The sequence below is a fragment of the Gobio gobio genome (assembly GCF_949357685.1).
Source record: "Gobio gobio genome assembly, chromosome: 21".
In the NCBI taxonomy this organism is placed as follows: domain Eukaryota; kingdom Metazoa; phylum Chordata; class Actinopteri; order Cypriniformes; family Gobionidae; genus Gobio; species Gobio gobio.
The window spans coordinates 16680503-16707442 of record NC_137117.1 but is presented as its reverse complement, the minus strand read 5'-3'; the positions used below and the strand labels follow the sequence as shown (position 1 = coordinate 16707442).

Here is a 26940-nt window from a genome sequence, read left to right as displayed (position 1 = left end):
AGAAGCTGTATTTGAGTTGAACTGTCATGGCTTTCTGCCAAACAATCCCTGTAGCTACATACTATTTACAAGGACACAGAGGGACGAAATTGAATATATATACATAATATTGCCATCTGAAATTATATTTAAGTGGGTTTTATGGACTGGCCCAAGGCACTAAAACAGTCAAATTGTGATTGGAACGAGTGGAAAGAGATTTTTTTCAACATGGATGGGACAAAATAGTGAGCCAAAATGCTGCAGTTGGCATGATTTTGCGGTCTTGCATGGATCGTCGTAAGTCTTAAAGGGTGTAGGATTAAATGTATGTGGGGGAATCTCACAAAATGATATCCAGGTCACCCTGAAAAAAAAAAAAAAAATATATATATATATATATATATATATATATATATATATATATATATATATATATATATATATATATATATTCGATTATATATAAAAAATGTATATATATATATATATTTTTTTTCTATTATTATTATTATTATTATTAATTTTTTTTTGTACATTGTGACATTATTTTCAGGGGCATTCAGCACATTTACCCCCTCAACCCCCTCCATAAATAAAGATACACTAACGTTCAAAAGTTTGGGGTCAGTAAAATGTTTGGACTGTTTTCTACTTTATGTAAAAATTGTATTTATTCCTATGACGGCAAATCAGAATTTTCTGCATCATTTCTTCAGTCTTTAGTGTCAGATGATCCTTCAGAAATCATTCTAAAATGCTGATTCGCTGCTCAAGAAACATTTCTGATTATTATCAATGTTGAAAACAGTTGTGCTGCTTAATATTTTTGTGGAACCCGTGATATATATTTTTTGGATGCTTTGATGAATAGAAAGTTCAAAAGAACACCAATTATTTGAAATAGAAATCTTTTGTAACATTATATTTACTCTCACTTTAGATCAATTTAAAGGGGCTATATGCGTTTTTCTGAAATTTAAACTCGCGACTGACACCTGTGGCCAAAAAACAGAACTGCTCTTATTTTCTGCTCGCTCTCGCAGCGGTGGTGACGTCACATCCGCAGACAGCGCGGGAAAAAAACGACCCGCCATAAAATAGGACAAATAGGATACAGGCTTATAGGTGCACCCACTGTGAGCGGACAAGGTGTCAGTATGCTCATCAGGAGATGTTTGAGTCATAAATGGTAAAATATACAGGCTATTTACGTTTATTTTGGGGAAAAAGTTGCATATAGCCCCTTTAATGCATTCTTTCAGAACACAAGTATTCATTTAAAAAATACTTGTATTCATTCTTTTTTTAATTCTTTATATTTTGAGAGAAAATATGCCCCGTAATGAAATGACACATGATCGATAGGTTTCACAAGATTCACCTCTTGATTGACTACAGAGACATCCACAATGGATTAACCTGGAAAATCTACATGTTATTTAGCTTTTCTGTCTCTCAGTAGAGATTAGCAAAAAAAAAAAGAAACAAAACACTTCACCTCTGATATTTAAATACAATGCTTTAGGCAATCAGCTTGATGAAAGACAGTAGACTCCGACTGTGTGTGTGTGCATGTGCAAGTTTTGTACTGACCCTGCAATTGCTGAGTTCCTCAGCTGTGAAGATAATGTTCCCGCATTTCTTCCCTGGAATGCCCCTGAGAAAAGATAGATAAATGCTTTTAAACTTTCAATAAAATGTGGGTTTAACGTTTTAAAGACAAGAGTTCAAGTAAAACCCTCGTGAAGACAGGCACAGTTATAAGCACACTGCGAGCCCACTCAAAATCAGGACAAATAAGACGACTCCATTTTTGTGTGCTTTTCACCGAATTGCTGGCGCGCTTTTTGCTGCTAAGAGCTTTCTCCGGAACAATTCGATTGCACTGGCGGTAATAGTGGGCCACTTCAGTCGCTGAATAGCCCACATCGAACCTCTGAAAAGAACATGATTCACCTGAAAAGAGGGAAAGTGTAGGGAATGAGGGGGAAAAGGTGATGAGGGTTAGCTAGAAAAAAAGATTAAAGGCTGAGGGGTTAGGACTAAAAGACTGTTTGAGGGAAGGGAGAGAGATTCTCTGAGGGAAAGAGAGCAAGCAGCAAAAAAAAGCGTTGGTGGAGCATTATAAACACAAAGAAAGACATCATATGCACATTGATTTTTGATCTTAATGAAGTTCACAAACTATTTAACTTGCATAGACTGACATACTTCTGAGTGAAAGAGGATATTTAATGAAATTGACTGATTTGTGAAATCAAGCACTGAAAAATAAGTGGGTTTGGAGATTTTGACTGGAGAGGAAAGTCATTTCAGAGGTAGAGCAAGTTATTATATTATACTTTAATTAGGGGTTCAAGCATGAAATGCTGAAACCCTATTGTAATTGTAAGGATTCGTAAAACGCATCGTGCAGGCCAAACCGTAAGGCCTAGAGACATGAAACCTGGCCAGATGGTAGGCCTCAGTTTGGGGACAACCTATCAGAGTATGACCCCGAATGGCCCATAGGTGGCGCTACAGCAACCAAAAGTTCAAAATTGCTCATAACTCTTAGACCGTTTGTCACAGGATCAAGTGTCTTATATCGTTGGAATCCTTGGCTCAAGGCAGACAAAATGGCTATCTCCGATTTGGATGTAGGCAGGGAACATTTTCTGCTATGTCGAATTTTGTCCAAAACCTACTTTTGCGAACTAGTCCCTGGTTTTTCGCCCGATCGGAACCGAACCAGTCTAGGACAATTCTCTGGACTCTCTCGATCAATAATTATCAAAAAAAAGTTGAACTTTGGCATTTGGGTGGCTGTAACAGGGTCATTTAGAAAAGGGGCGTGGCAAAATACACTAAAAAGCCTATACATCCCAAATGAAAACTCAGAACTTCACCAAAATTGATGAGCATATGTGTCAGAACATGGCGAGGAAGCATGCAGAGTTTCATGGAGATCGGACCATAGGTGGCGCTATAACTGGCAAAAAGCCTTCATTCTTATTAGGGGTTCAAGCATGAAATGCTGAAACCCTATTGTAATTGTAAGGATTCGTAAAACGCATCGTGCAGGCCAAACCGTAAGGCCTAGAGACATGAAACCTGGCCAAATGGTAGGCCTCAGTTTGGGGACAACCTATCAGAGTATGACCCCGAATGGCCCATAGGTGGCGCTACAGCAACCAAAAGTTCAAAATTGCTCATAACTCTTACTGTGCGTTCACACCGCCGCCGGCGAGAGCGTCAAAGTGGCCGGAAGTCATTCATTCTCAATGGGAGCCCGGCGGCGAGCTCCGGCGAGAGCGGCGCGGCGCGTCTTGGACGATTTGGGCGTCAAGGAGAGTTGAAGTCAGGTCAACTTTATGGTAATGAGCTATGACGCGGTTCGGCGGCAGCCGGCGGCAACCAATGGGAATGTAGAAGTGCTCCGCTTGAGATGATTCTAGAGAACGCAGTGCTGTAAACTTCGGTTCCGACCACATTAGTTCCCAAGCAAAATAGAGGAGGTTGATCACTGCTGGTGCGGCGGGTTTGATAAGAAGACGTGCAACATTATTTATCCACCACACAAATGGCTTTTAATTGGTTTATTTCGTTAGCAAACATGTAACTATAATTGTTAAGTTCTTTCCATCGATCTGCTTTTTTTAAACTTTCACATTTAAATGATTTCATGAGGTTATATTATACGGTTATACCCTACCTGTGGTTAGTCTGCACAAACGCAGATCAACATGAGTGTTTGCTTTGCAGCCCCTTTAAATGCCGTTTCAAAAAAGACCAAGCATTCGATCTACGTCAGAGCGGCAGCGCGTCCACGAATCTTTCTACAGCGTCGATGGCAGAGCGGCCAGAGCGAAGTTTGACGCTCTCGCCGGCGGCGGTGTGAACGCACAGTTAGACTGTTTGTCCCAGGATCAAGTGTCTTATATCGTTGGAATCCTTGGCTCAAGGCGGACAAAATGGCTATCTCAGATTTGCTCGCTCTTCAGGCGCCAATTTCGAGTAAATTGCATTTTTTTGAAAAACCAATTTTTGCTGAATTCTCCTAGGTTTTTGGCCCGATTGGAACCAAACCACTGCAAGAATATTCTCTGGAGTCTGACAATCAATAATCATCCAAAAAATTCAACATTTAAATTAACGTTCGATAAGGGGAACCAAAATCTTTGATGGCACTAGGGCCATTTTTACTAAAATGGTTATAAATTGTGAACGGAAAGAGATTTTTTTTGCTAAACCTGGAATACATCTTCGTGAGCTCAATCTGAGATCATTTGAAAAAAATCGCAACAATTGGCCACTAGGTGGCACTATACAATGGTTATAACTTGTGAACGGAAAGAGATATTTTTGCTAAACTTGGGACACATGTTCATAAGCTCAATCTGAGTTGACATGAAAAAAAATCGTGACAATTGGCCACTTGGTGGCGCTATAACAGTGAAAAAAATCATGAAAATAGCTATAAGCGCACCCAACCGTTAGTCTACTGAAAATTGGCATGCGGTGTCTTTGTCCAGGGTGCCATGATAGTCTATGAGAATATTGGTGTATCTCAAAAAACTCAGTATACGTCATTGGCTTTGCCTTGAAGGAGCCTTAGAAGTTTCAAGCCCGTGTTTTTTTCACAGGAGTGGCCTCCTAAGAATCCTTGCCGAGTCCAACAATACCAAACATGCCAGGTTTCGCTTTATGGATTTTGTAAGTGTCATTTAGAGCTTTAAAAAATTGTGGTTATCTTCAAAGCCGTTAGTCTGATCGAGACAACAACAAAAAGACAAAGGAAATTTGAAAACATAGGTAAATAGCTAAACAATAATGCCAAAATGTTAAAATTATGATAGAAACTGACAAAAAAAATTATTAAATCCAATCAATTTCACCCATGGATCATTTTGATGCTCTCACATGTTTGAAACGAACAATGATGGATTGTGATGAAATTTGTTTTGAATTGAGACTGGCGAATCCCCGTCCATACTGTCAATGACCGTTCGCAAAGACCCGCCCACTTTAGTTACTGTTGCTATGTCTGACAAGCGATGCCACTCTCACACCACACCAAGTTCTCACGCAGTGAAAAATACATTGCGGATCAGAGAAAAGACTGCGCGCTGACAGACGAGTACTTTTGATATAAAACAAAGTCTCACCTTTCAAATGTAGTAATTTTTTAGAGACATTTAAACAATAAATACCATTTTGTGACTCTTTAATGTGTCTGATAGATCGCTGTAGACTCGAGGCTCAGTTAAAGCTGCTTGTGAACCGATCATCTCTTCCTTCTAGTTAATTTATATCATTAAAATAAACATGAATGAACATAAAAGGAATGTTGTTTTAAAGTGCTAAGACGTCAGTTCACTTTGTTTTTCAAATTTAAATCCTCCTATGTTAATCTACTAACTTTCCTGACTGCTTTGTTGGACAAAATGGCGGATTATGATTAGTCAGATCGCCTGTCAATAAAACTCCCTGCAAAGGGTCAATTGAGAATAGGCTTGTTTGAGATGAGCAAAATCTTCGCAGAACCGATCACCGGTGATCAGCACGAGATGCATGCCGGTTACAAATGTGTCAGAGTGTGGTCTGCCTTGCTCTGATGTCATGCTGATGTATGTCAAAAATATCTCGCGAGCGCAAGGCGCACGTGTCGGATTCTGCAGTCGCACGCAGTTGCTCTCCACCGACTGCGCTGATCAAAAGCATGATGGGAAACGACTTGCTGACGACACAGCTTAATGCTCATTGGTTTAAACAACTGTGATGTATTGTTCTCTTTTAAAATGTTTGATTTTAAAACTCTAATATCATGTTTTATGTGTATATGTTGTTTGTGAATATTCCCAAACTATCTGACAGTGCGATCTCTTTGGGTTATGCAATTTATTTTTTATAAAAAAATAAAATAAATAAAAACACATGTCTGTATTAAAGAAAGAAATATTGATAAACATGTATTTGGAATGGAATTAAATAACAAGTACTTTGGGTGTCTTGTTCATTTGATTTATTTTCATATAAAAGCAACATAACTTGAATTACATCCAGTTTATTAGCAAAACTGTGCACGAGCGTGAATCGCGTGAATCCCGCGATATCCATCTTTGATCTCGCAGGTGTCAGATCCACTGTGCATCCACTGCTCAAAATGTGCATGTGAGTTAAGCACGTTTGAAGACATTAACTTGGAAAATGTGCCCATTAAATGAAAAACAGACATTTAAAATGAAAATGAGCCAATGAGTGGTTCTCTGCTGCCACCTGCTGGGCTTAAATGGTCATTTTGTCATACTATTTACTTATCATGTTCTATAATTCCTATTTAGACATTATAAAGTCACTATTACAATATTTACAATTACATTTTGTCAAATTAATTTATTTCAAATATATTATGGCGTATTACCTAAAATTGCCACCAGATGGCAGCAGAAGACCACTCATTGCCTTATCCTCTAAACTAATATTGTTCAATCATATTTAAACTGTGATCGTGCAGACCAAAGCGTAAATGCTAGAGACTTGAAACTTTATCAGATGGTAGTACAAAAATCGAAGCTAATGTTGTCATAGTATGAACCCGATTGGCCAATAGGTGGCGCTACAGCAATCAAAAGCGCGAAATGGCTCATAACTCCTAAACCCTATGTCGTAGACTCAAGTGTCTTATATCATTGGAAAGGTGAGTCCATGAAGAACAAAACGTTTATCTCCGATTTTATTTACGCCATGATAGATTTTCCGCCATTTTGCATTTTGTCAAAAAACTACTTTTGCAAACTAGTCCTAGGTTTTTTGCCGGATCGGATCCAAACCAGTGTCAAAATGTTCTCTGGAGTCAGCTTATCAATAATTATCAAAAAAACGTCAAAATTTATATTCACGGTTGTTAAGGAGCGTAAAAATAATCGTTAAGGGGGGAGCCTATTTACTAAAAGGGATATAACTCAGGAACAAAATGAGATATCTTCACCAAACTTGGTACACATGTGTATAGACTGAGTGTTTGGTCACGATAAAAATAATTGTGAGGATTGAACACTTGGTGGCGCTATAAACTCTAATATCATGTTTTATGTGTATATGTTGTTTGTGAATATCCCCAAACTATCTGACAGTGCGATCTCTTTGGGTTATGCAATTTATTTTTTATAAAAAAATAAAATAAATAAAAACACATGTCTGTATTAAAGAAAGAAATATTGATAAACATGTATTTGGAATGGAATTAAATAACAAGTACTTTGGGTGTCTTGTTCATTTGATTTATTTTCATATAAAAGCAACATAACTTGAATTACATCCAGTTTATTAGCAAAACTGTGCACAAGCGTGAATCGCGTGAATCCCGCGATATCCATCTTTGATCTCGCAGGTGTCAGATCCACTGTGAGTAGAGAGAACTGTCCGGCTTGCCTGTGCTTTTTTCACTCCTCCTCTCACTGCAGCCACCTACTCTAGCATACATTTCAGGCGAGGCAAGGCGCATCTCAAACAAGCCTATTGCCTGTGCGCACAATCCTGATCTAATCGACAACTTTGCAGTTGCACATAGGAAAGCCCGGAAAATCCCACTATAATGTAAGAGAGCATCTTTTTTATGTATTTGGACCTAGGCCTAACAATGTTTTATAGTGCGCTGTCCCCATTGTTTTTTTGTTGTTTTTTTGTTTTGTTTTTGGTGAGCGTAGGCTACTCATGATTTTGTTAGTAATCTCATCTCTTATATGCTGTGTATGATCATATCCTGCCCTATTCATGGTAGCCTACTCGCGGACATTGCGTCATCAATTGCGTCATCAAGGGGCCTGCCTTGATAATCCTACTTAAGGGCCCGGTGTTGGCTCGTTCGTTACGCCACTGAATATAATTGTCTAAACTCCTTATTAAAATTACATATTTACAACAAATCTGACACACATACAGTATGGGCACACTTTGAGTACTACTAATAAAAGTGGTGGAAATCAGGCAAGACTATAAGAAGACTAACTATAACCGTAAAAACGCTTTAAAACCATATATTTCCTATGGTAAACTGCCTGTATAGGCTGTAAATTGACTTTTTCATCTATGATGGCAGTTGTTAAATGCTTGCTAAATAAAACTTAATGTCTTTTGATGCTTGTGTGCTTAAAGGCCTTAACTGCTTGAATCCCGATAAATGCTGCTTGCAGCTTTAATTATTTTTGTTTTCTTTAGAATAACATGCACTGATGAATCGTTCAAAATTATCATTCAATAGGGTACATTTTGAGTTCATACTGACTCTAAGTGGACATGATACACAAAAATGGGTAGTCTAGGATATTTGTCATACAATTATAAAATGAGATGATTGATTCCAGCTCCAAATATCTGTCTCCACGGCCACAGAGTCTCTTTCATCATTTTAATAGCCCATTCTGTGGTCTTATGTCATCTTTGCATTTGATTGGCTAAAATGGGATTCCCATGGGAACAAATACCACCGCAACAGCTGAGTGGCAGGTTAGCCTGATACGTTAGTACAGCCTTTGACCCTCCATCTATTCACACACACACTCATGCATAAACGCACAATGGTACACACACATTCACCTGCTGACCACCTGCAGGGTAGAAATCCAGTTAAAGCTCAGTGATGCCAAATAGGAATTTAGACTGAAGGACATCTAAGACAGGCAAGCGTCCCACCACGCTTCTCATTTCCCCCCTCCTGAGACACATGTCAGATCCAGACATGCAGGTAAGATTCAGTGAGGCGGATCTGCCATGGAGAAGGCTAGAGGTGGCATGGAGGCTGAAAATGACTCTTGCAGTGGGAAGTGTTTTATTAAGTTATCTTCAGTTGGCTGAGCTGTAATGAATGCAATTATATAATAGTTTTTAAAAATACATTGCTGTATATTACTGTCTTGAACATTTCACAGTGCAATGTGAAAAAAAGAGAAAAGAACACCAAGAGTATCACTCTAAAAAAAAAAAATGGGTTCCTTTTGTGTCCCTAACTAATGTATAAATAATGAGATTATCTGATGCCAACTTTCAATGTGTGCTATTACACATTTTTAAAACACACAAACAAAAGTATAGTAACTTTCTTGTTTGTTTGTTTTTTGTGTGTGTTTTTGAGATCTTGACACCTATATCAAAATAATATATACAGTATATATATATATATATATATATATATATATATATATATATATATATATATATATATATATATATATATATATATATATATATATATATATATATATATATATATATATATATATATATATATATATATATATATATATATATATATATATATATATATATATATATATATATATAGCCTTGACCAAAAAAAATCAGCAAATGGCAAATGCTTAAGAGTCAGTTATTGGATCATTATTGCAGTGATTATTATGTTTCTAGCATATTATATGTTGGGCAACAGTTATTCTGTCCCTAACGGATGGATGTGTAGTTTTTCATTTCTTAAACAACCATGTGGGACATCACAACATTTATTTCCATCAAGAGGTGCATAAATTTTTGGTCAAGACCTTGTATTGACAATGCAAGAGTCCAGCACTCTGTAAAGTCTCCTCCAGCACATCCCAAAAACGTCTGGACTCAGAGGTGCCAATTCATGTGTGAAAATGATTCTTCATGCTCCCTCCCAACCATTCTTTCACAGTCTGAGCCTGATGAATCTTGACATTTTTTATCCTAGAATATGGCCATAATGGGTCTTCCTACATGGTTGTTTATGAAATGAAAATCTACACACTCCATCAATTAGGGTTTAAAAAGAACTGTTGGCAAACATATAACATGGTAGAAATATAATAATCACTGCAAAAATTGCCTATTTAAATCCAAACAGCTACTTTTTTTGGCTGGGCAGGATATATATATATATATATATATATATATATATATATATATATATATATATATATATATATATATATATATATATATATATATATATATATATATATATATATAAATCCTGTACAAAATCTATCATGGTTTCTACAAAAATATTAGGCAGCACAAAATTGATAATCAGAAATGTTTTTGAGCAGCAAATCATCATATTAGAATGATTTCTGAAGGATCATGCAACCTTATAGACAGGAACAAATTACATCTTAAAATATATTACATTAGAAAACAGTTCATTTAAATTGTAAGAATATTTCACAACATTAAGGTTTTTTCTGTATTTTTGATCAAATAAATTGTGCTTTGGTGAGAGACTTAATGGCAGAGGACTGTAAACTTGTAAACACTATAACGATCAACCGAGTCACCTTTGGAAAAGTATTATCACAACAAATAGAAAAAAAAATTCTAAATGGAAAAGCTTCATAGCATGACCCAAGATCACTAATGCAACATCCAAAGTAGGGAATAAACAATACTGGACAGAAAAAACAAGCTACTTAGGGGAGTTTGGGAGTCCAAGGACACCACTAGTGGATTTTTTGCTGTACAAGAACAAAGACCAAGTAGGAGAGGGTTCAGCTTGTCTGAAGAGTTCACGTCTTGCTCCAGGCATCAACTCATGCTCAAGGTCACACGTGGCTCATCATAACCGTAGACTCTCTCATTACTCAGTAGCAACAAATGTATAACTCAAGACAGCTGTCAGTGTCACTAACTCTCTGCATTCACTTTCCCGCTGCTATGGAAACAACTTATAAAGGTGAGCCGAGGAGGTTTTCAATCCAAACTTCTGCTGCTGCTGGGCTCCATCACTGCTACCGAACACAAAAGAACAGGAAGTGCCACTAGTGTAAGTAATACTGGAGTGGAGAGTCAACAGAAAGGAAAAGAATGAGAGATAATAATAAAAAACTAAATAAAAATGACTGACAGGAGGAAAATGAATCAGGGAATAGATTAATAACATTTAATGAATGACATTTAACATTTCAAGAAGAAATGTCCTATGGATTAAGAGTTATTGCACTCAGACACCTCGCTTTCAGTTAAACCACATTGTGGTATTAAACTATTCATGGTCACAGGCGAAGAATACACTCTTTTCCAGCTGGGCTGTCACCTCTCTAACACAGCATATCTGACAGACAGAACAAAAGCATCTCAAGATTTTATCGGAGAGCTTCAAACCCCCTCGGCCCCCCCGTTTTACTGTGTCAGTGCCAAAAACATCTTCCCTGCATGTTTAATCAGAGTCCTCGGCAGCTAGGATAAATCCGGGCGCCATTAGAACCGAGGCGCTGAGTCCCTCTTACAGGACACAGACATCCAACACTGCTGTATGTATGTCATGCATGCACCTTCAAAAGCACAAAAATACCATTCCAGTTCAAATTTGTTATTCAAATTAGTAATAGCTGAGAAAAGTGAAACCGTACCCACATAATCGACTGTATTCACATTTTACATCAATATACCAAGTGACATTGTTTGGCAACTAAACATTTTATATATATATATATATATACAGTGAGGAAAATAAGTATTTGAAAACCCTGCTATTTTGCAAGTTCTCCCACTTAGAAATCATGGAGGGGTCTGAAATTGTCATCGTAGGTGCATGCCCACTATGAGAGACATAATCTAAAAAAAAAAATCACAATGTATGATTTTTTAACTGTTTATTCGTATGATACAGCTGCAAATAAGTATTTGAACACCTGAGAAAATCAATGTTAATATTTGGTACAGTAGCCTTTGTTTGCAATTACAGAGGTCAAACGTTTCCTGTAGTTTTTCACCAGGTTTGCACACACTGCAGGAGGGATTTTGGCCCACTCCTCCACACAGATCTTCTCTAGATCAGTCAGGTTTCTGGCCTGTCGCTGAGAAACACGGAGTTTGAGCTCCCTCCAAAGATTCTCTATTGGGTTTAGGTCTGGAGACTGGCTAGGCCACGCCAGAACCTTGATTGGTCACCTATTTTGGTCTCATCTGACCACATGACTTTCTCCCATGACTACTCTGGATCATCCAAATGGTCATTGGCAAACTTAAGACAGGCCTGGACATGTGCTGATTTAAGCAGGGGAACCTTCCGTGCCATGCATTACTTCAAACCATGACGTCTTAGTGTATTACCAACAGTAACCAGCTCCAGTTTGTATCCAGCCTCTCATGGAGACTTCGGATGCCCCGACACCTGTGATGAGACGACTCGACGCCTGTGAAGAGACGACTCAACGCCAGCGTTGTTATGGCCTAAATTAATACACGATTGATTAACTTTTTCGAACATTATTCTTTAACATTGTCTTTCTAACATTTTTACTGTACATCTATGAAATGCACTTTCTGTAAAGCTGCTTTGAAACAATGTGTATTGTGAAAAGCGCTATACAAATAAATTTGAATTGAATTGAATTGAATTTAATTGAATTAACCTTGGAAACGGTGGTCCCAGCTCTTTTCAGGTCATTGACCAGCTCCTCCCGTGTAGTTCTGGGCTGATTTCTCTCCTTTCTTAGGATCATTGAGACCCCACGAGGTGAGATCTTGCATGGAGCCCCAGTCCGAGGGAGATTGACAGTCCTGTTTAGCTTCTTCCATTTTCTAATGATTGCTCCAACAGTGGACCTTTTTTCACCAAGCTGCTTGGCAATTGCCCCGTAGCCCTTTCCAGCCTTGTGGAGGTGTACAATTTTGTCTAGTGTCTTTGGACAGCTCTTTGGTCTTGGCCATGTTAGTACTTGGATTCTTACTGATTGTATGAGGTGGACAGGTGTCTTTATGCAGCTAACGACCTCAAACAGGTGCATCTAATTTAGGATAATAAATGGAGTGGAGGTGGACATTTTAAAGGCAGACTAACAGGTCTTTGAGGGTCAGAATTCTAGCTGATAGACAGGTGTTCAAATACTTATTTGCAGCTGTATCATACAAATAAATAGTTAAAAAATCATATATTGTGATTTCTGGATATTTTTTTTTTGATTATGTCTCTCACAGTGGATATGCACCTACGATGACAATTTCAGACCCCTCTATGATTTCCAAGTGGGAGAACTTGCAAAATAGCAGGGTGTTCAAATACTTATTTTCCTCACTGTATATTATATAACAAAAATTATTATTAATATATTATAAGTATGATTAATATTGATATAAATGATTACATTTGTTATAATAATAGTAAATAATATAATACATATGTGTAGAATTATTATATTAAATGTTTCTAATTTTGTTTCGGAAGTGTCCTACAATAGGTTTTGCATCCAAGGTCAAAAACTCTGATTTTCTCATTATATACATTTGCATCACCTCTTTTCTAACAGTGTCTAAAATGGTTTGATCAAGGTTTCTGTCTCTCTAATATCCTCCATTATGAGAGCCTACTCTGCTCTGATTGGTCAGATGGCCCAGTCTGTTGTGATTGGTCTAATTTGATTGGTCAGATGGCCCAGTCTGTACAGCACGTGTCGGAAACCAAACTCCCATAACCATTTCTGAATTTCAGCTCCGGATGTTTCCACAGCACTTGTAAACACAGTGATATGAACAATAACAATGGTTTTAGTTTTACCCAATCAATTCAAACCCGATTCCACATTCTTTTGAAGTGCAAGCAAACTGGATTTCCTTTCGCAGCGCAGAAAACCACATCTTCTCAATATGTCGACAACACAAACTAAACTCTTCTAGGGCTCAACTACAAGTGTTTGAGGGAGGGTCAAAGTAGACCAATAATGACCATAGGCGGGAATTATGCAAATGTGTTACAAATCTGCGTAATTTCGTGCAGGAAGTTGGGCTGGAATTACTGAAGACTCGTTTCAGGGAGTTCAGAATTGGTTCTCTCTTTTGGGTGACTATAACTCCATTTATGGTCAACTTTGATCTTTGCAACTTTTATATTAACAAAAGCTATATTACACACAACATGAAAGTTAATATCTGAAAAAGCATTTAACTAGATTTTTACATTTTCTACATAAAATTTGACTGTGCTTAGCCATTTAAAACTCGCCACCACAATAGTTTGCTGCCAGTGTTTTAAATGGTTTCTAAGTTGCAAGCAAACAATAGCCGTCATTTCACCATCTCGGTTAACTATAGACCCAATATAGTCCAGCTATGAGTAACCCACTTCTAGCCAAAATGACCTTGAATTAGGTTACATGTCGTTTTTGCAACAACAACAAACAAAAAAACATGCAAGATGCAAGATATTCCATCATTTATGCAAAGTTGACAGTGATTACAAAGTGTTCGGTTTCATTTCTTTGACATTTTCATGTTCTATCTAGATGACTAGTCTATTCTTTGGTTATGGTTAGACATCTAGTAAATTTTCACTGAAAGCCCAAATTTAGCCTTGTTTTAGCCTAGATGCCAGGGGTGTGTTTGGACGGCTATTAGACATCTTTTAAACGCAAAAAGTGCTTGCTGGGTTGTTGCTAAATGGTTGCTAGGGTGTTGCTATGTGGTCCAAGTCAACAGAGCAAGACTTTGATAATCTGGTCTCTATAGATGCAACTCTATTTGATTTTTCTTTATTTTATCATTCAACAAACAAAAATAAGTGACTTATAAAAGTAATAGGACACCTCTCCAAAACAAGCTTCACAGTCTAAACTCTCATTAATGGCACAAACAGTACAGCACAACTTATAATACTTCAATGTATTGTCTTGTTCATAGAGCATATAGCATTAATTATTTACTGAACATCAGTGTATTTTATCATGTTGCTGGTGTCGCTTTGTGTCATGCATAAACATGGCCCTTTAAGTGTGATAAAACCAGTACAATGCACAGCTTCCCGTGGCTTATTGCTTTAATTTGTCATACAGCTCTTCAGCGGGCATGCAAATGTGACAAAATCATGCAGCTAAGCTTTGTTGTTCATGTACATAAAATGGTATCATCAATATAATGGAGCCTCATAACGGTTAATTACATGAATTTTAAAATACTCAAGCTTCTAAAAATACAGTTTGAGAGACCAGCACGTTATGTTGCTGAAGTACGCTGCAGGTTCAGCCGTGGGAACAGACTGTAGAGAATGACTAAGCCGGCCAATTAGGCAATGATGGTTAGCATGCATTAACTGATCTCACTGTAGGAGAGATAGTGTTCGGTCAGGGCAGGTTAATAGCTGTCAAAAATGCCCTGCTCCAAACAGCACTCAAAACACAGATTGTAGAAGTGCATATCAGAGCAATTAAGCAGCAGATAAATGTCTGTCAGAGAGGAAGTATTATAGAGAAATGCAAATATATACTGTATCTAAAGTGCCTGATCCAGATAAGGACAGTTAGGACCGTTAACTTGATTATGCATAATGAATTTTAAAGGCCACACTGTGTTTACAGGTCTCTGGCTTACGGATTCAGCGCACACACATCTGGCGCAGGAGTCAGGAACTGTGCTTAAGTTCTAAGCCCATGGTTCCCTGACTGAGCCCTCCTAATAAGCCAGAGACTCATTTGAAGGTCAAATGCAACAGCTGTGTCCACAGATAAAAAGATCTTGAGATATGCTCACCCTCACCCACTAAAATAGCATGACCAGAATACAAAGATATTCATGTGATTTTAGACTTTAGAACTTATATGGGTATTTCAACCAGAAATTCAAATTCTGCCATTACTTACTCACCCTCATGTCGTTCCAAACTTGTATGCATTTGTTTCTTCTGCTGAAAAGATTTTGGACTCCACTGACTTTCATTGTACTTTGTGTCTTCTACATATACACTGATCAGGCATAGCATTATGACCCCTGACATGTGAAGTGAATAACACTGATTATCTCTTCATCACGGCACCTGTTAGTGGGTGGGATATATTAGGCAGCAAGTGAACATTTTGTCCTCAAAGTTGATAGAAGCAGGAAAAATGGGCAAGTGTCAGGATTGGAGCCAGTTTGACAAGGGCCGCATTGTGATGGCTAACCGACTGGGTCAGAGCATCTCCAAAACTGCAGCTCTTGTGGGGTGTTCCCGGTCTGCAGTGGTCAGTATCTATCAAAAGTGGTCCAAGGAAGGAACAGTGGTGAACCGGCGATATTGATGCATGTGGGGAGCAAAGGCTGGCCCGTGTGGTCCATGTTCTTTTACATCATGGCCGATGGCCGAGTGCGTGTGTCGCTTACCTGGGGAACACATGGCACCAGGATGCACTATGAGAAGAAGGCAAGCCGGCGGAGGCAGTGTGATGCTTTGGGCAATGTTCTAATGGGAAACCTTGGGTCCTGCCATCCATGTGGATGTTACTTTGTCACGTAGGCTACCACCTACCTAAGCATTGTTGAGACCATGTGCACCCTTCCATGGAAACGGTATTCCCTGGTGGCCTCTTTCACCAAGATAATGCTCCCTGCCACAAAGCAAAAATGGTTCAGGAATGGTTTGAGGAGCACAACAACGAATTTGAGGTGTTGACTTGGCCTCCAAATTCGCCAGATCTCAATCCAATCGAGCATCTGTGGGATGTGCTGAACAAACAAGTCCGATCCATGGAGTCCCCACCTTGCAACTTACAGGACTTAAAGGATCTGCTGCTAACATCTTGGTGCACAGCACACCTTCAGTGGTCTAGTGGAGTCCATGCCTCGACGGGTCAGGGCTGTTTTGGCAGCAAAAGGGGGACCAACACAATATTAGGAAGGTGATCATAATGTTATGCCTGATCGGTGTATATACTGTATATAGGTTTAGTTGAGTAAAGTATAGAATGATCTTATTTGGATGAACCATATCTTTAAGCCATCAAAAACAAGAGGAAATTGGTCTTGGTGCACCAAGTTTGAATATGAAAATGAGATTTGCTACGGCAGAGAGGAATATTTTGGGGGAGTGACGACTTTGTGTGGCTTTGAATATACAGTAGTGCACAAATTGTATGGAATATTCTTATGATATTTGGGTTCTTCAGAATATCGAATATGTGTTGCACTAAAGAAATGAAGTCATACAAGAAACATGAGGGTGAATAATTCATGACAGAATTGTAATTTTTAACTTTATCTACTCAAAATTATTGGTAGCACTTTACAACAAGGTCATTTAGTTGATGCCTTACTTAACTAATGTCAACAGATACAACTTTTGATTTTTGAAAACGTAGACATTTACATTTATGCATTTTCACTACAGAACAAATGTTTCAAAGTGTCAAAGTGTCTGTAGAGTACCGAAAACATAATAATTGTTTTCCATGCAACGGAGTGTGAAAATCCATTTCAGCGACTGATGTCTGTGATACCCATCATCAATACACTGACTGTGGTGTGTTTGGCAGTTTATCTGGACACACTTCACCCTCATACATCTCAGTGTAAACCTGTGACAGCGCTGCTACTATGATGAATGTCTCCAACATTAAGGGTATTTTCACAGAAAATGTCATGCTTTCTTTTTAGCTAATTAGAACCTCAGTTTGTGTGTGCGCACGTGTGGCGAGGGGTAGAGAGTTAAATTGCGAATTATGTTTGAAATAGATTGATCGAGTGTGTATAAAAACACATGGGCGTAACATTAGGTAATTTGTTTTTCAGCAGTGACCAATGACAAATTACCCACCTTCTGATGGAGTAATTCTTCCTACCTGCGTGGCAAGACATATTTTAGAGCTTATTTGAAATATTTTCAATACTCATACATAGCAAACAGATTGCATTCTGAGACAATCTAAAGCCCTGAGCTGCGATATTGACACCCAGTCCTGTTATTGTACAACATTTTACATTCTCTCATCTCAAACAGTCCTGGATCGAAACCAGGTTGTCTATAAATATTTTGCTCAGCCTGACAGTATACGGCTCTCTTCTATCCACGCACATTTTCTCCACAAATCCACCACGCTCACATGTGGAAATGAGGCTGGAGAAAAATCAAGCCCGAAGGGCCCCAAATGTGGCGCGGAACCTCAAATCCCCATCTCTGAACATCCTGTGGCATCTCTTGTCCTTAGGACTCCCTGGCCTTATCTTGTGAAAACAGAGGGAATTAGATGTATTTGCCCATATGCAGTGCTATGTAATTGAAAAGCCACTAGTCTTGGTGGGTTGCCATAGAAACCAGCAGGTAATAGAGTAGTACCTCTTCCTCCACACTTCCACCCCAGTGTGTTACAGTATCTGCCCACTAGCTCTTTAGAGAGACGGGCTGACCTACTAAAATATGCCTATTGCCGCCAACCTTTTTCCTAATCCGCTGCTTGCCGCTTGCACAGCACACCAGAAAGCGTGACACAAAGGCCAAAAGGAGATGGCCCATTTAGGTTTTTTTGCCCCATGCTGCGTCACCATCAGACACATTTGCAAAAAGCTCGCTGTCTACCATGCTGTGATACAGAGCGCGTGCACAGCGACCGCTGTGTTCTTTGCGGAAGAAAATCAGCTGTTAGAAAGGACTTACAAACTACTTTTCATGTCATCTAGGGGTTTAGTCACACAGTCTAGCCAAATCTTTAATATTTTGTTCTTTTAAAGTGACTTACAAAAGTGTATATATGAATTTCTCGGAAAAGCATGTGAATTTCACATGTGAACGCATCCATTGCGTGTTTTTGCTTCATATTTCATCAAGTGTTGTTGTTAACTAAAATGAAAACTATTATAATACACTATAAAAAAATTGGGGGGGGGATTGTGAAAATTGCACTTCCAAACTTCCAAAACCAATACTGACAGCAACAGAAACAAACTGATTTTCTATTAAGCGATGGTAGTCTTTAGCCTACCCCCATAATCTGATATCCAGGGGCAAGCTTATGACCTATGAATTAACTGTGATATAAGATTTTGGCCATATACCTATCCAAGTCATTCATCACAGACAGTATCAGCGTCAGTAGGCTATACTTATTGTATTTCGCAGGGCCGCGGGAAGATGTTTTAGGTTGGGGGTGCTGTGATTTTTGATGGGGAGGGGGGGGGGGGGTATTTTTGAGTAATTATAGCTAATGAGATGCAGGTAGTCTGCCTAACACTTAACACTCCTATAAATAAGTCTTTGGCAGCCCATGTGGTTAAACACAGCTAAAACAATAACATTTAATACATTTATTAAATGTAAATTATACATTTATTAAATGTAAATTATACATTTAATAAATGTATTAAATACATTTTTACTCTCTCCAAAATGTATTTAATTACTTATTACTAATTAGGCTACTTCCCAAATCTAACCTCGACTAGTTAAGCGATTCAAGGATAGACTTGAAACGGTTCTTTTAATTCATTAAAATAAATAATATAAAACTACATCAATTATTCTGACCAAAGTATTACAAATGTTAGAAGGATACATAAAAACATGCATTTTAAAGTTAGACTTTAAATGTTGATGTTAATTCCATTATTGTATTATATATAATTGTATTTAGTATTTAGTTCAATTACTTCAGAAGTAGCCTAACTTTAAATTACAGAAAAAATAAGAGTAATCTCTTTTCTTTACTTTTTCAAGGGAAAATTACAGTAACTAATTACTTAGTTACTAGTTACACCCAACACTGCTTGTAGCCATTAAAACACGTATTTAGTTTCAGTTTAAATATTATAATGTTATTTTTTTTATTAAATGTAGGCTACGTTGAAAAGTGAACAGGACACATAAGATGCATAATAGCCTTTATCAGAAGACGGGGGTCTTCAATAAGTTAAATAATACTGCAATAAGTTTTGTTTTGTTGAAAGCCTTACATTGAATTTCGTTTTGTATACATTGTATCTTAATTTTAATAAATATTTGATCAACCAAATTGCCCGGATTTAATAAATAATAAGCAAATAGCCTATAACAGACAATGACATGGAGGCGGCGCGCTGCGTGAACAACGGCTTAAATGAACAACTACTAGAGAAAAAAAAAAAGAAAAGACAAAAAAAAACCTTAGTCTGGGGCAGCCCTATTTCAGATAGGCCTATATTTGATCAAGAATGTCACAAAGGGAGTTCTGGGTTGAGCGCGCGGTGCTGAGCGGAATGAGCTTCAGAAATCAACGGAATCTCCAGAAAGGCGCTTGATCTCCACTGGAGGAAATATTACCGCTCTTTCAATACGCACACACCGCAACGGTCACAATATGACCTCATGTAGGCTATGTTTTAAAAACATAATTCAACATATAAATAATACTTTTTAATGGGCCACTTAAAATGTTTATTATAAATAAATGATTAAATCCTAAAAATGAATAAATGTAAATGAACAAAAATGTGCATTGCAATCCTTTGAAACCAGGGGGTGCTGCAGCACCCTCAGCACCCCCACTTCCCGCGCCCCTGGTATTTCGGCCACACCACAAGGTGTCACTATGGCCTCAATGCTTCGCCCTCGCCTACTCTGAGCTCGATTGCTATGTCTAAGGTAAACCACGCCCTCCTCATTACCCTACGGACAAAGAAATGTAAAAATACATAAATGTAAAAATTTATAAATTTAGAAATACATGTAAAAATCAAGAAATGTAGAAATAAATAAATGTAGAAATTAATTAATGTGGAAATAAATAAAAGAATAAATAAATAAATGTGAAAAAAATATATACATAAATAAGGAAATAAATGTATAAATATTTTTTTATGTTAGTTTTTTTGCTTTTCTATGTATATTTATTTATATATTTATTTGAGCTTTTTTACATTTATTTGTATAATTATTTATGTATTTATCTATTTTTAACTATGGCAGACTATATATATATATATATATATAAAAACTGAAAAAATAAAAGCATATTTAAAATATCAATAAATACTTTTACAATATATAAATAATGCTAAAATAACTCTGATGTTGTCATATGGAAACTGCATTTGAGGGTTTTGTGAAAATTGCATGTAATTTACGAAATCACATATGATTTTGTAAAATTACAAAATGAAAATTAATGTGGTTCTTCCGTAAGGCCAAATGCAATCGCAAATCCCTTTGAAGGCATCATCCAGACATCCTATTTTGTGCTACTGAAATAGATCATTGATGTGACCCAGATATGCTGGCCAGTGGAAGCCACTATCTTACCGTTAAAATGCCACAGTCACTAGATCCACAGTGCCATCCTTGCTCAAGTCGAAGCTTAATTAGTTTCCCTTTATAACCCCCCACCAAGGCTTTGGGATCTATTCGTATGCAGAACTGCTCTGGATTGATAGAAGGTTTGCTACTGAGAGACCCCAAACAAGCACCTCGACCGCGGTTAAAAGCATTGATTTTCGAAGCGGCGTCAAAGAGCTGGAGACTGTAAAAGGATTTTGATTCGCGAGCTGCTTGAAAAAGACCAATTTATCAAGCTTTTTCTCTTATAATCGTCGTGAGAGCACTTGCTTTATAAATGAGCTTAGTTGGACCATGTGGGCTAGATGAACTTATGTCTTCCATGTGGTTAAATCTGTGGCCTGAATAGAGACCCCATAGGATTTGGAGAATTTTTAAAGAACTGTTTCCATGGCACTGTTTCTTATTCAACATCGTATCATGGGTGAAAAATAATCAAAGACTTACGAAAGCACCCGCTCGAGTCTTGACCCAGAGGACCCAATAATCTCTCCTAGAGTGCAGAAAGTCTGGCCGAGGAAGGACTGTGAGAGACAAAACAATGAAGGTAAATCACAGTTCTGTGGGTTCCCTGCTTCTACAGACACAAATCAGCAGAGACAGTCCTGTCTGGAAAATCTCAGAAAGATGGTATGAGGACTCACCTTGTATGTCACTGAGTATAAAGACAGGTGAGGCCTGGCTGATGAAACTCTAAGCAATGGAAGGGGTGAATCAATGACATGGAAATGCATACATAAATGCGAGCAAAAAAAAAAGAAGAAAAAACAAGACGAGACTTTGAGAACTACGACAGACTGTTTCATGCAGTTTTAAAGGACACAGAGGGTCTGGGCTTTGAACATGACACATTTTGTTCAAAGAATGAGAACTGAAAAACAAATTGCATTCTTTTTGTAACTATTTTTGGCATGACGGAAAACAAGCAATGGATAAATTACACTCATTTACAGCTTGTACCTTCTGTTATCCATATCCATTGTAGCAGGAAAGACAAATCGACAGACAGGCATTGCATCGTGGTTCTTGTTTATCCATTAGCATGCAGGAAATGACACGTGAGACATTAAAATTTGCTTACATGTTTTGAGATGTTTGAGCTTCTTGAGTCCACATTGTATCTGAGTCAAATAAGCAAAAGATTGAAAGTGAACTGGAAGATCATGTCTAAGCAATATTATCATTCGGAAACTAAAGGTGGAAAAATTCTGTCATACACTTACACGTCAAACCGAAGGTTCTGCTTTTCTTCAAAGAAGTAATCCAAGACAAACTTCCTCACGAAGTCTGGGTTGAGAGTGTTTTCAATCACTTCTGTTCGGCCAAACTAAGCAAGAATAAAAGATGCATCATTAGATTAAATGTTTTCATGACAAGATAATGAAACATCTTAGAATCAAACTTCTGTAATATTGCTAATTATTCCCAAGTACAAACATGGTAGATAAAGGTCATTCTCTACAAATTGGGTACAAAACAGGCCTTGAAGTCCTTTTTACCACCCAAAAATATTAGTGAAAGAACATACTTAATCTTGTCAGATGATCACTAAATATTAAATATTTAAAGGGATAGTTCACCAAATTATTTAAATTAGCCCATGATTGACTCACCCTCAAGACATCCTAGGTGTACATGACGTTATATTACAAAAGTCCTGGCTAATCCAAGCATTATAATAGCAGAAATAGTTGCTCTGTTTTTGAAGTGCATAAAAAATGCATCTGTCCGTCAAATAACGTGCTCCACACGGCGAATCGATGCGTTTGTGTAAGAAAAATATCCATATTTTCAAAACTTTATAAAGTAAAGTTTCGGCCTATCGCCTGTTGAAAGTGCCTCTGCCGTTCAAAAGGCTTCCCACGGGTACGCATCTTGAATTGCGAGAAGGCACTTTCAACACTTTTCCACGGAAGTCGATCGGCTGGAACTTTACTTTATTAACCCCACAGAGCCGTGTGGAGCACGTTATTTGACGTACAGATGCATTTTTTATGGACTTCAAAAACTTTTGGACTTTTTTAATATTACCGATTTTATTCGTCTGAAAGAAAACGTCATATACACCTAGGATGACTTGAGGGTGAGTAAATCATGGGCTAATTTTCATTTTTGGGTGAACTATCCCTTTAAATAACTAAATATTGCAATATTTATAACCCTGTTGCCAAAATTTGGGATGTATGAATACAGTTTAAAACCCCGAAATGTGTAATTTTGTTATATCGTTAGAAAAAAAGGGAAATGTAAGTAAAATGAAAAAAGTACTTATTTTTATAATAATTACAAAAACCGAACGGCTAACATGGTTGATATGGATTTACTATTGTTTTATTATACTTTATTATTTATAAGGGCTGGGCGATATGGCCAAAAAATCATATCTCTGTATTTTTTGGTTAAATGGCGAAACAAGGTATATATCCCAGTATTTTCTAAATGTTTCTATTTGGATAAAAAAGTCTGTATTTATTTTAATAATAATTTTATTTCACATCCTGCCCAATGATGTCCTAAAAACAATGCTGATATTGAAGGCTATAAACAAATACAGTGAATGTAATGTAGGCTATGCAATATATTATGTGCAAAACAGGGGTTTACAATCGAAAAACTAAATTAATAATTTTGTTTTAAATTCACTGATCTAAAAATGAAAATAAAAACAAAAGCATATTAGCCTATATTTGATTACCCAATTATAATGGTCACTTTTATAAAAAATATACTTCCACATATATGGCACATTTATTGTCCAACAACAAATATTTTAGAAATATGAATATTTTAGTCACAATTATTGCGCTCCGTCTGTTTGGCGCAAATGCAAGCAGCTCATTCTGCGTACTCCGCTATTTTTCAGATGCGTTCGTATATCAATCTACTGTATCGATAAACGGTATTGCCTCAATCCATATAGTTTTTTAAAAATATATATCGATATATTGTACAAACTCAATATACCGCCCAGCCCTAATATATATATTATATATATATATATATTATTTTGAAAAGTTATCTTTCCATAACATGTATACACTATACACTATACAGTAAAGAAGAATATATATTTTGCCATTTATAAACACCACTATCCACCAATGAAACATGATGGTGGAGACGAATAGAACAGAAAAGCATAAATTAAGCTAATATTATTCACTCATCTGTATGTAAAATCTGCACAGAAGGAATCACTGATGTGCCAAAGCTTAATAACAGTTGCTATGATTATATTTTCATGATCAGAAGCAGAATCAGCCCTCAGACTTCCCTTCTCTCCGCAGACTCAACAGCAGCCTGAGCTCTGCATGAATGTGGGGCAGGAATAGCAGCTCAGTGTGAGCTCGTAGAGCTTCCTGCTAACGTACACATCCCTGAAGCAATCACACAGTAATTCCCATTGGGCAGGAGTCCTCGGTGGAGCTCACCGACGGCACAGAGTAATGAACTATTGATTCCGAACTCAGATTCAGACCCAAGATCATGTTCTCAACACCCCAGACACATAATCCCACCTATCAACTTAGTATCCACGCTTTCCATTATCTGCTCCTGGAGATGTTCCTGGTCGCTGCATTATCTGTTTAGGGGTGCGGGCTGTTTATAATGCAGTTGCTATGCTTGCTTTTGGAGGTACTTGTAATGTGAGTGGGCACTTGAGTGTTGATATGCATGCGGAGAAAGCCGCTGGTCCAGATACACGCTAGCTATATAAAAGTACAGTGAATATTTCATGATGCCATCTGGAGAGCGAGATATCTCTAGAGAAGTCCAGAGCGCTTGCTGCATTCCTTGAGTTTCCAAAGGCAAACTACTGTTTTTTTTCCTACTTTCAAACTAAGACTTTCCCAGAGACTGGTGATTCTTTGAATCCTGGTAAGGTGGTGAGATATAATTAGTAGTTGCATTTACAATTCTTTAAAAAGGGCCATTTTAGGGTGATTTTAATACACTTGAGAAGCAAAGAAACTGTACAGTCCTGGAATTGTTCTGTAATTTTTTCATAATTATTTTATAACAACTTCTGTGCTACTATCCAGGCATTTAGCATGGCGTAATAATTTCTGTCATTATTATGTCAATAATTTCTGTTTTTCAAAGTTTTAACTTTATTTCCTTCAAGGTGAATTTTCTTCTTTGTTAAATGCAAAGTGGTCAAAATGCAATGAACTTCAGTAGACCTGAAGAGTTCAGTTTATAATTGACTTTTTAAGCAGACTTAAGTGTTTAAACAACATTGGTTTGAAAGTTTCTCCCAGAATTAGATCATTTTAATGTTTTTCTTATGTTGACCAAGCATGCATTTATTTGATCAAAAATACAGTAAAAACAGCATAGTGATTTTTTTTATTACTGTGAAATAGTATTGGGAAATATTTCAAAATGTGATTTATTCCTGTGATGCAAAGCTGAATTTTCAGCATCATTACTCCATTCTAATATGCTGATTTGGTGCTGGTGCTGATTATTATCTAGAACAGTTGTGCTGCTTAATATTAACGGGGAACACGTCAAGGGTGTCCACTTTCGCCCCTTTTATTTAATGTAACTATTGAACCTTTGGCCATCTGGCTTCATAGTCATGAACTTTCCCTCTATGCGGATGATTTGTTACTGTACATCTCCAACCCTATAGCTTCTCTGCCCCCTATACTATCTAATCTGGGCCAGTTTGGCTGTGTATCAGGGTATAAATTACATTTTCAAAAAAGTGAGTTATTTTTCATTAATCAAATAGCTAAATCTCTTTCTCTCTCTTCATTCCCCTTTAAGTTAGCCTTGGATGGGTTCAAATATCTGGGCATATTTTTTACCAATTAATTTAAAGACTTGCTTTTTAAGAATTTTAAACCCCTTTTGGACAAATGTAAATCAGATTTTGCAAGGTGGAGTTCCCTTTCCCTGTCTTTAATAGGTCACGCAAATCTTATTAAATTGGTTATCCTGCCAAAATTCTTTTATCTTTTTTAACATGTCCCATTCTGCTTTAATACGTCTTTTTTTTATTAATTTAGATTAGACAAGCCAGCTCGTATTAGAAAATCAGTTCTCCAGCTTCCCAAATCTGAAGGGGGTTTAGCACTTCCAAACTTTCGATGCTACTTTTGGGCATGTAATATTAATAAATTACTTTACTGGGTTGGCTTTTAAGCCTTTTGTGCTTCTAGCCCGCCCATAGAGATATCTTCCTCTCGTTCCATACTTTCTAGTATTTGTTCTCAGTTTCCCTTTGAGGTATACAGAAAATTTCAAGCAATCCAATAGTTATTAAAACTATTAAGATTTGGCTTCAATTCAGGATACCATTCGGTTTACACTCAGCCTCTAGTCATATGCCAATTTCAAAAAATCTTTTATTTCCCCCATCCCTTTCAGATTATGTCTTCGATATTTGGGCAACTAAGGGTCTTTCTACTCTGAATGACTTGCATGAAAAAGAAATCTTCTGCTCTTTCTTTTCTTTATCAGCTAATTTCAACCTCCCTAAAAGCCATCTTTTTTGTTTTCCTCAAGTGAGGCACTTTATTCAAAAGTTATTTCCCCATTTCCCAAATCACCCCCCGAATCAGTACTTGATTTTAATACCCTCGACCCTGTTAAAAGACGGCTGATATCCACATTTATGGTAAAATAATGTGCCCAATCCCCATCTCCAGTTGACTCTCTTAAGCGAACCTGGGAGCAGGATTTGGACATTAACATAACTGGGGACCAGTGGAAGAACATTTTAGTTGAATTCATTCTTCGTCTATCTGTGCTAGACATGCCGTGATACAATGTAAAGTACTTCACAGAGCTCACTTCCCTAATGCTAAACTGGCTAAACAATTACCTAACAGAAGGGATTCCTGCAACAGATGCAAACTATCTCCAGCTGATCATCTTCGTATGTTCTGGTCCTGCCCGATGCTAATGGACTACTGGTCTGACATTTTTAGAACACTCTCGCTGGCCCT

The 26940-nt window shown here is 37.4% G+C and overlaps 1 protein-coding gene across 3 annotated transcripts in view; it reads right to left on the bottom strand.

The window, feature by feature from the left end:
- Nucleotides 1–26940, bottom strand: part of cpne9 (copine family member IX) — a 64504-nt gene that overhangs the window by 17596 nt on the left and 19968 nt on the right. The window contains exons 1-5 of one of the 3 annotated variants that reach the window (XM_079803683.1): nt 22204–22307; nt 22062–22101; nt 21625–21673; nt 21428–21504; nt 1576–1639 (exon numbers count right to left, since the gene is read on the bottom strand). In XM_079803683.1, the coding sequence (XP_079659809.1) occupies nt 1576–1639; nt 21428–21504; nt 21625–21673; nt 22062–22096 (225 nt within the window). In that variant the 5' untranslated portion in view covers nt 22097–22101; nt 22204–22307. Of the gene's footprint in view, nt 1–1575; nt 1640–21427; nt 21505–21624; nt 21674–21940; nt 21998–22061; nt 22102–22203; nt 22308–26940 lie in introns of those variants that run through there. The other 2 variants (XM_079803684.1, XM_079803682.1) reach the window with 2 other exon arrangements.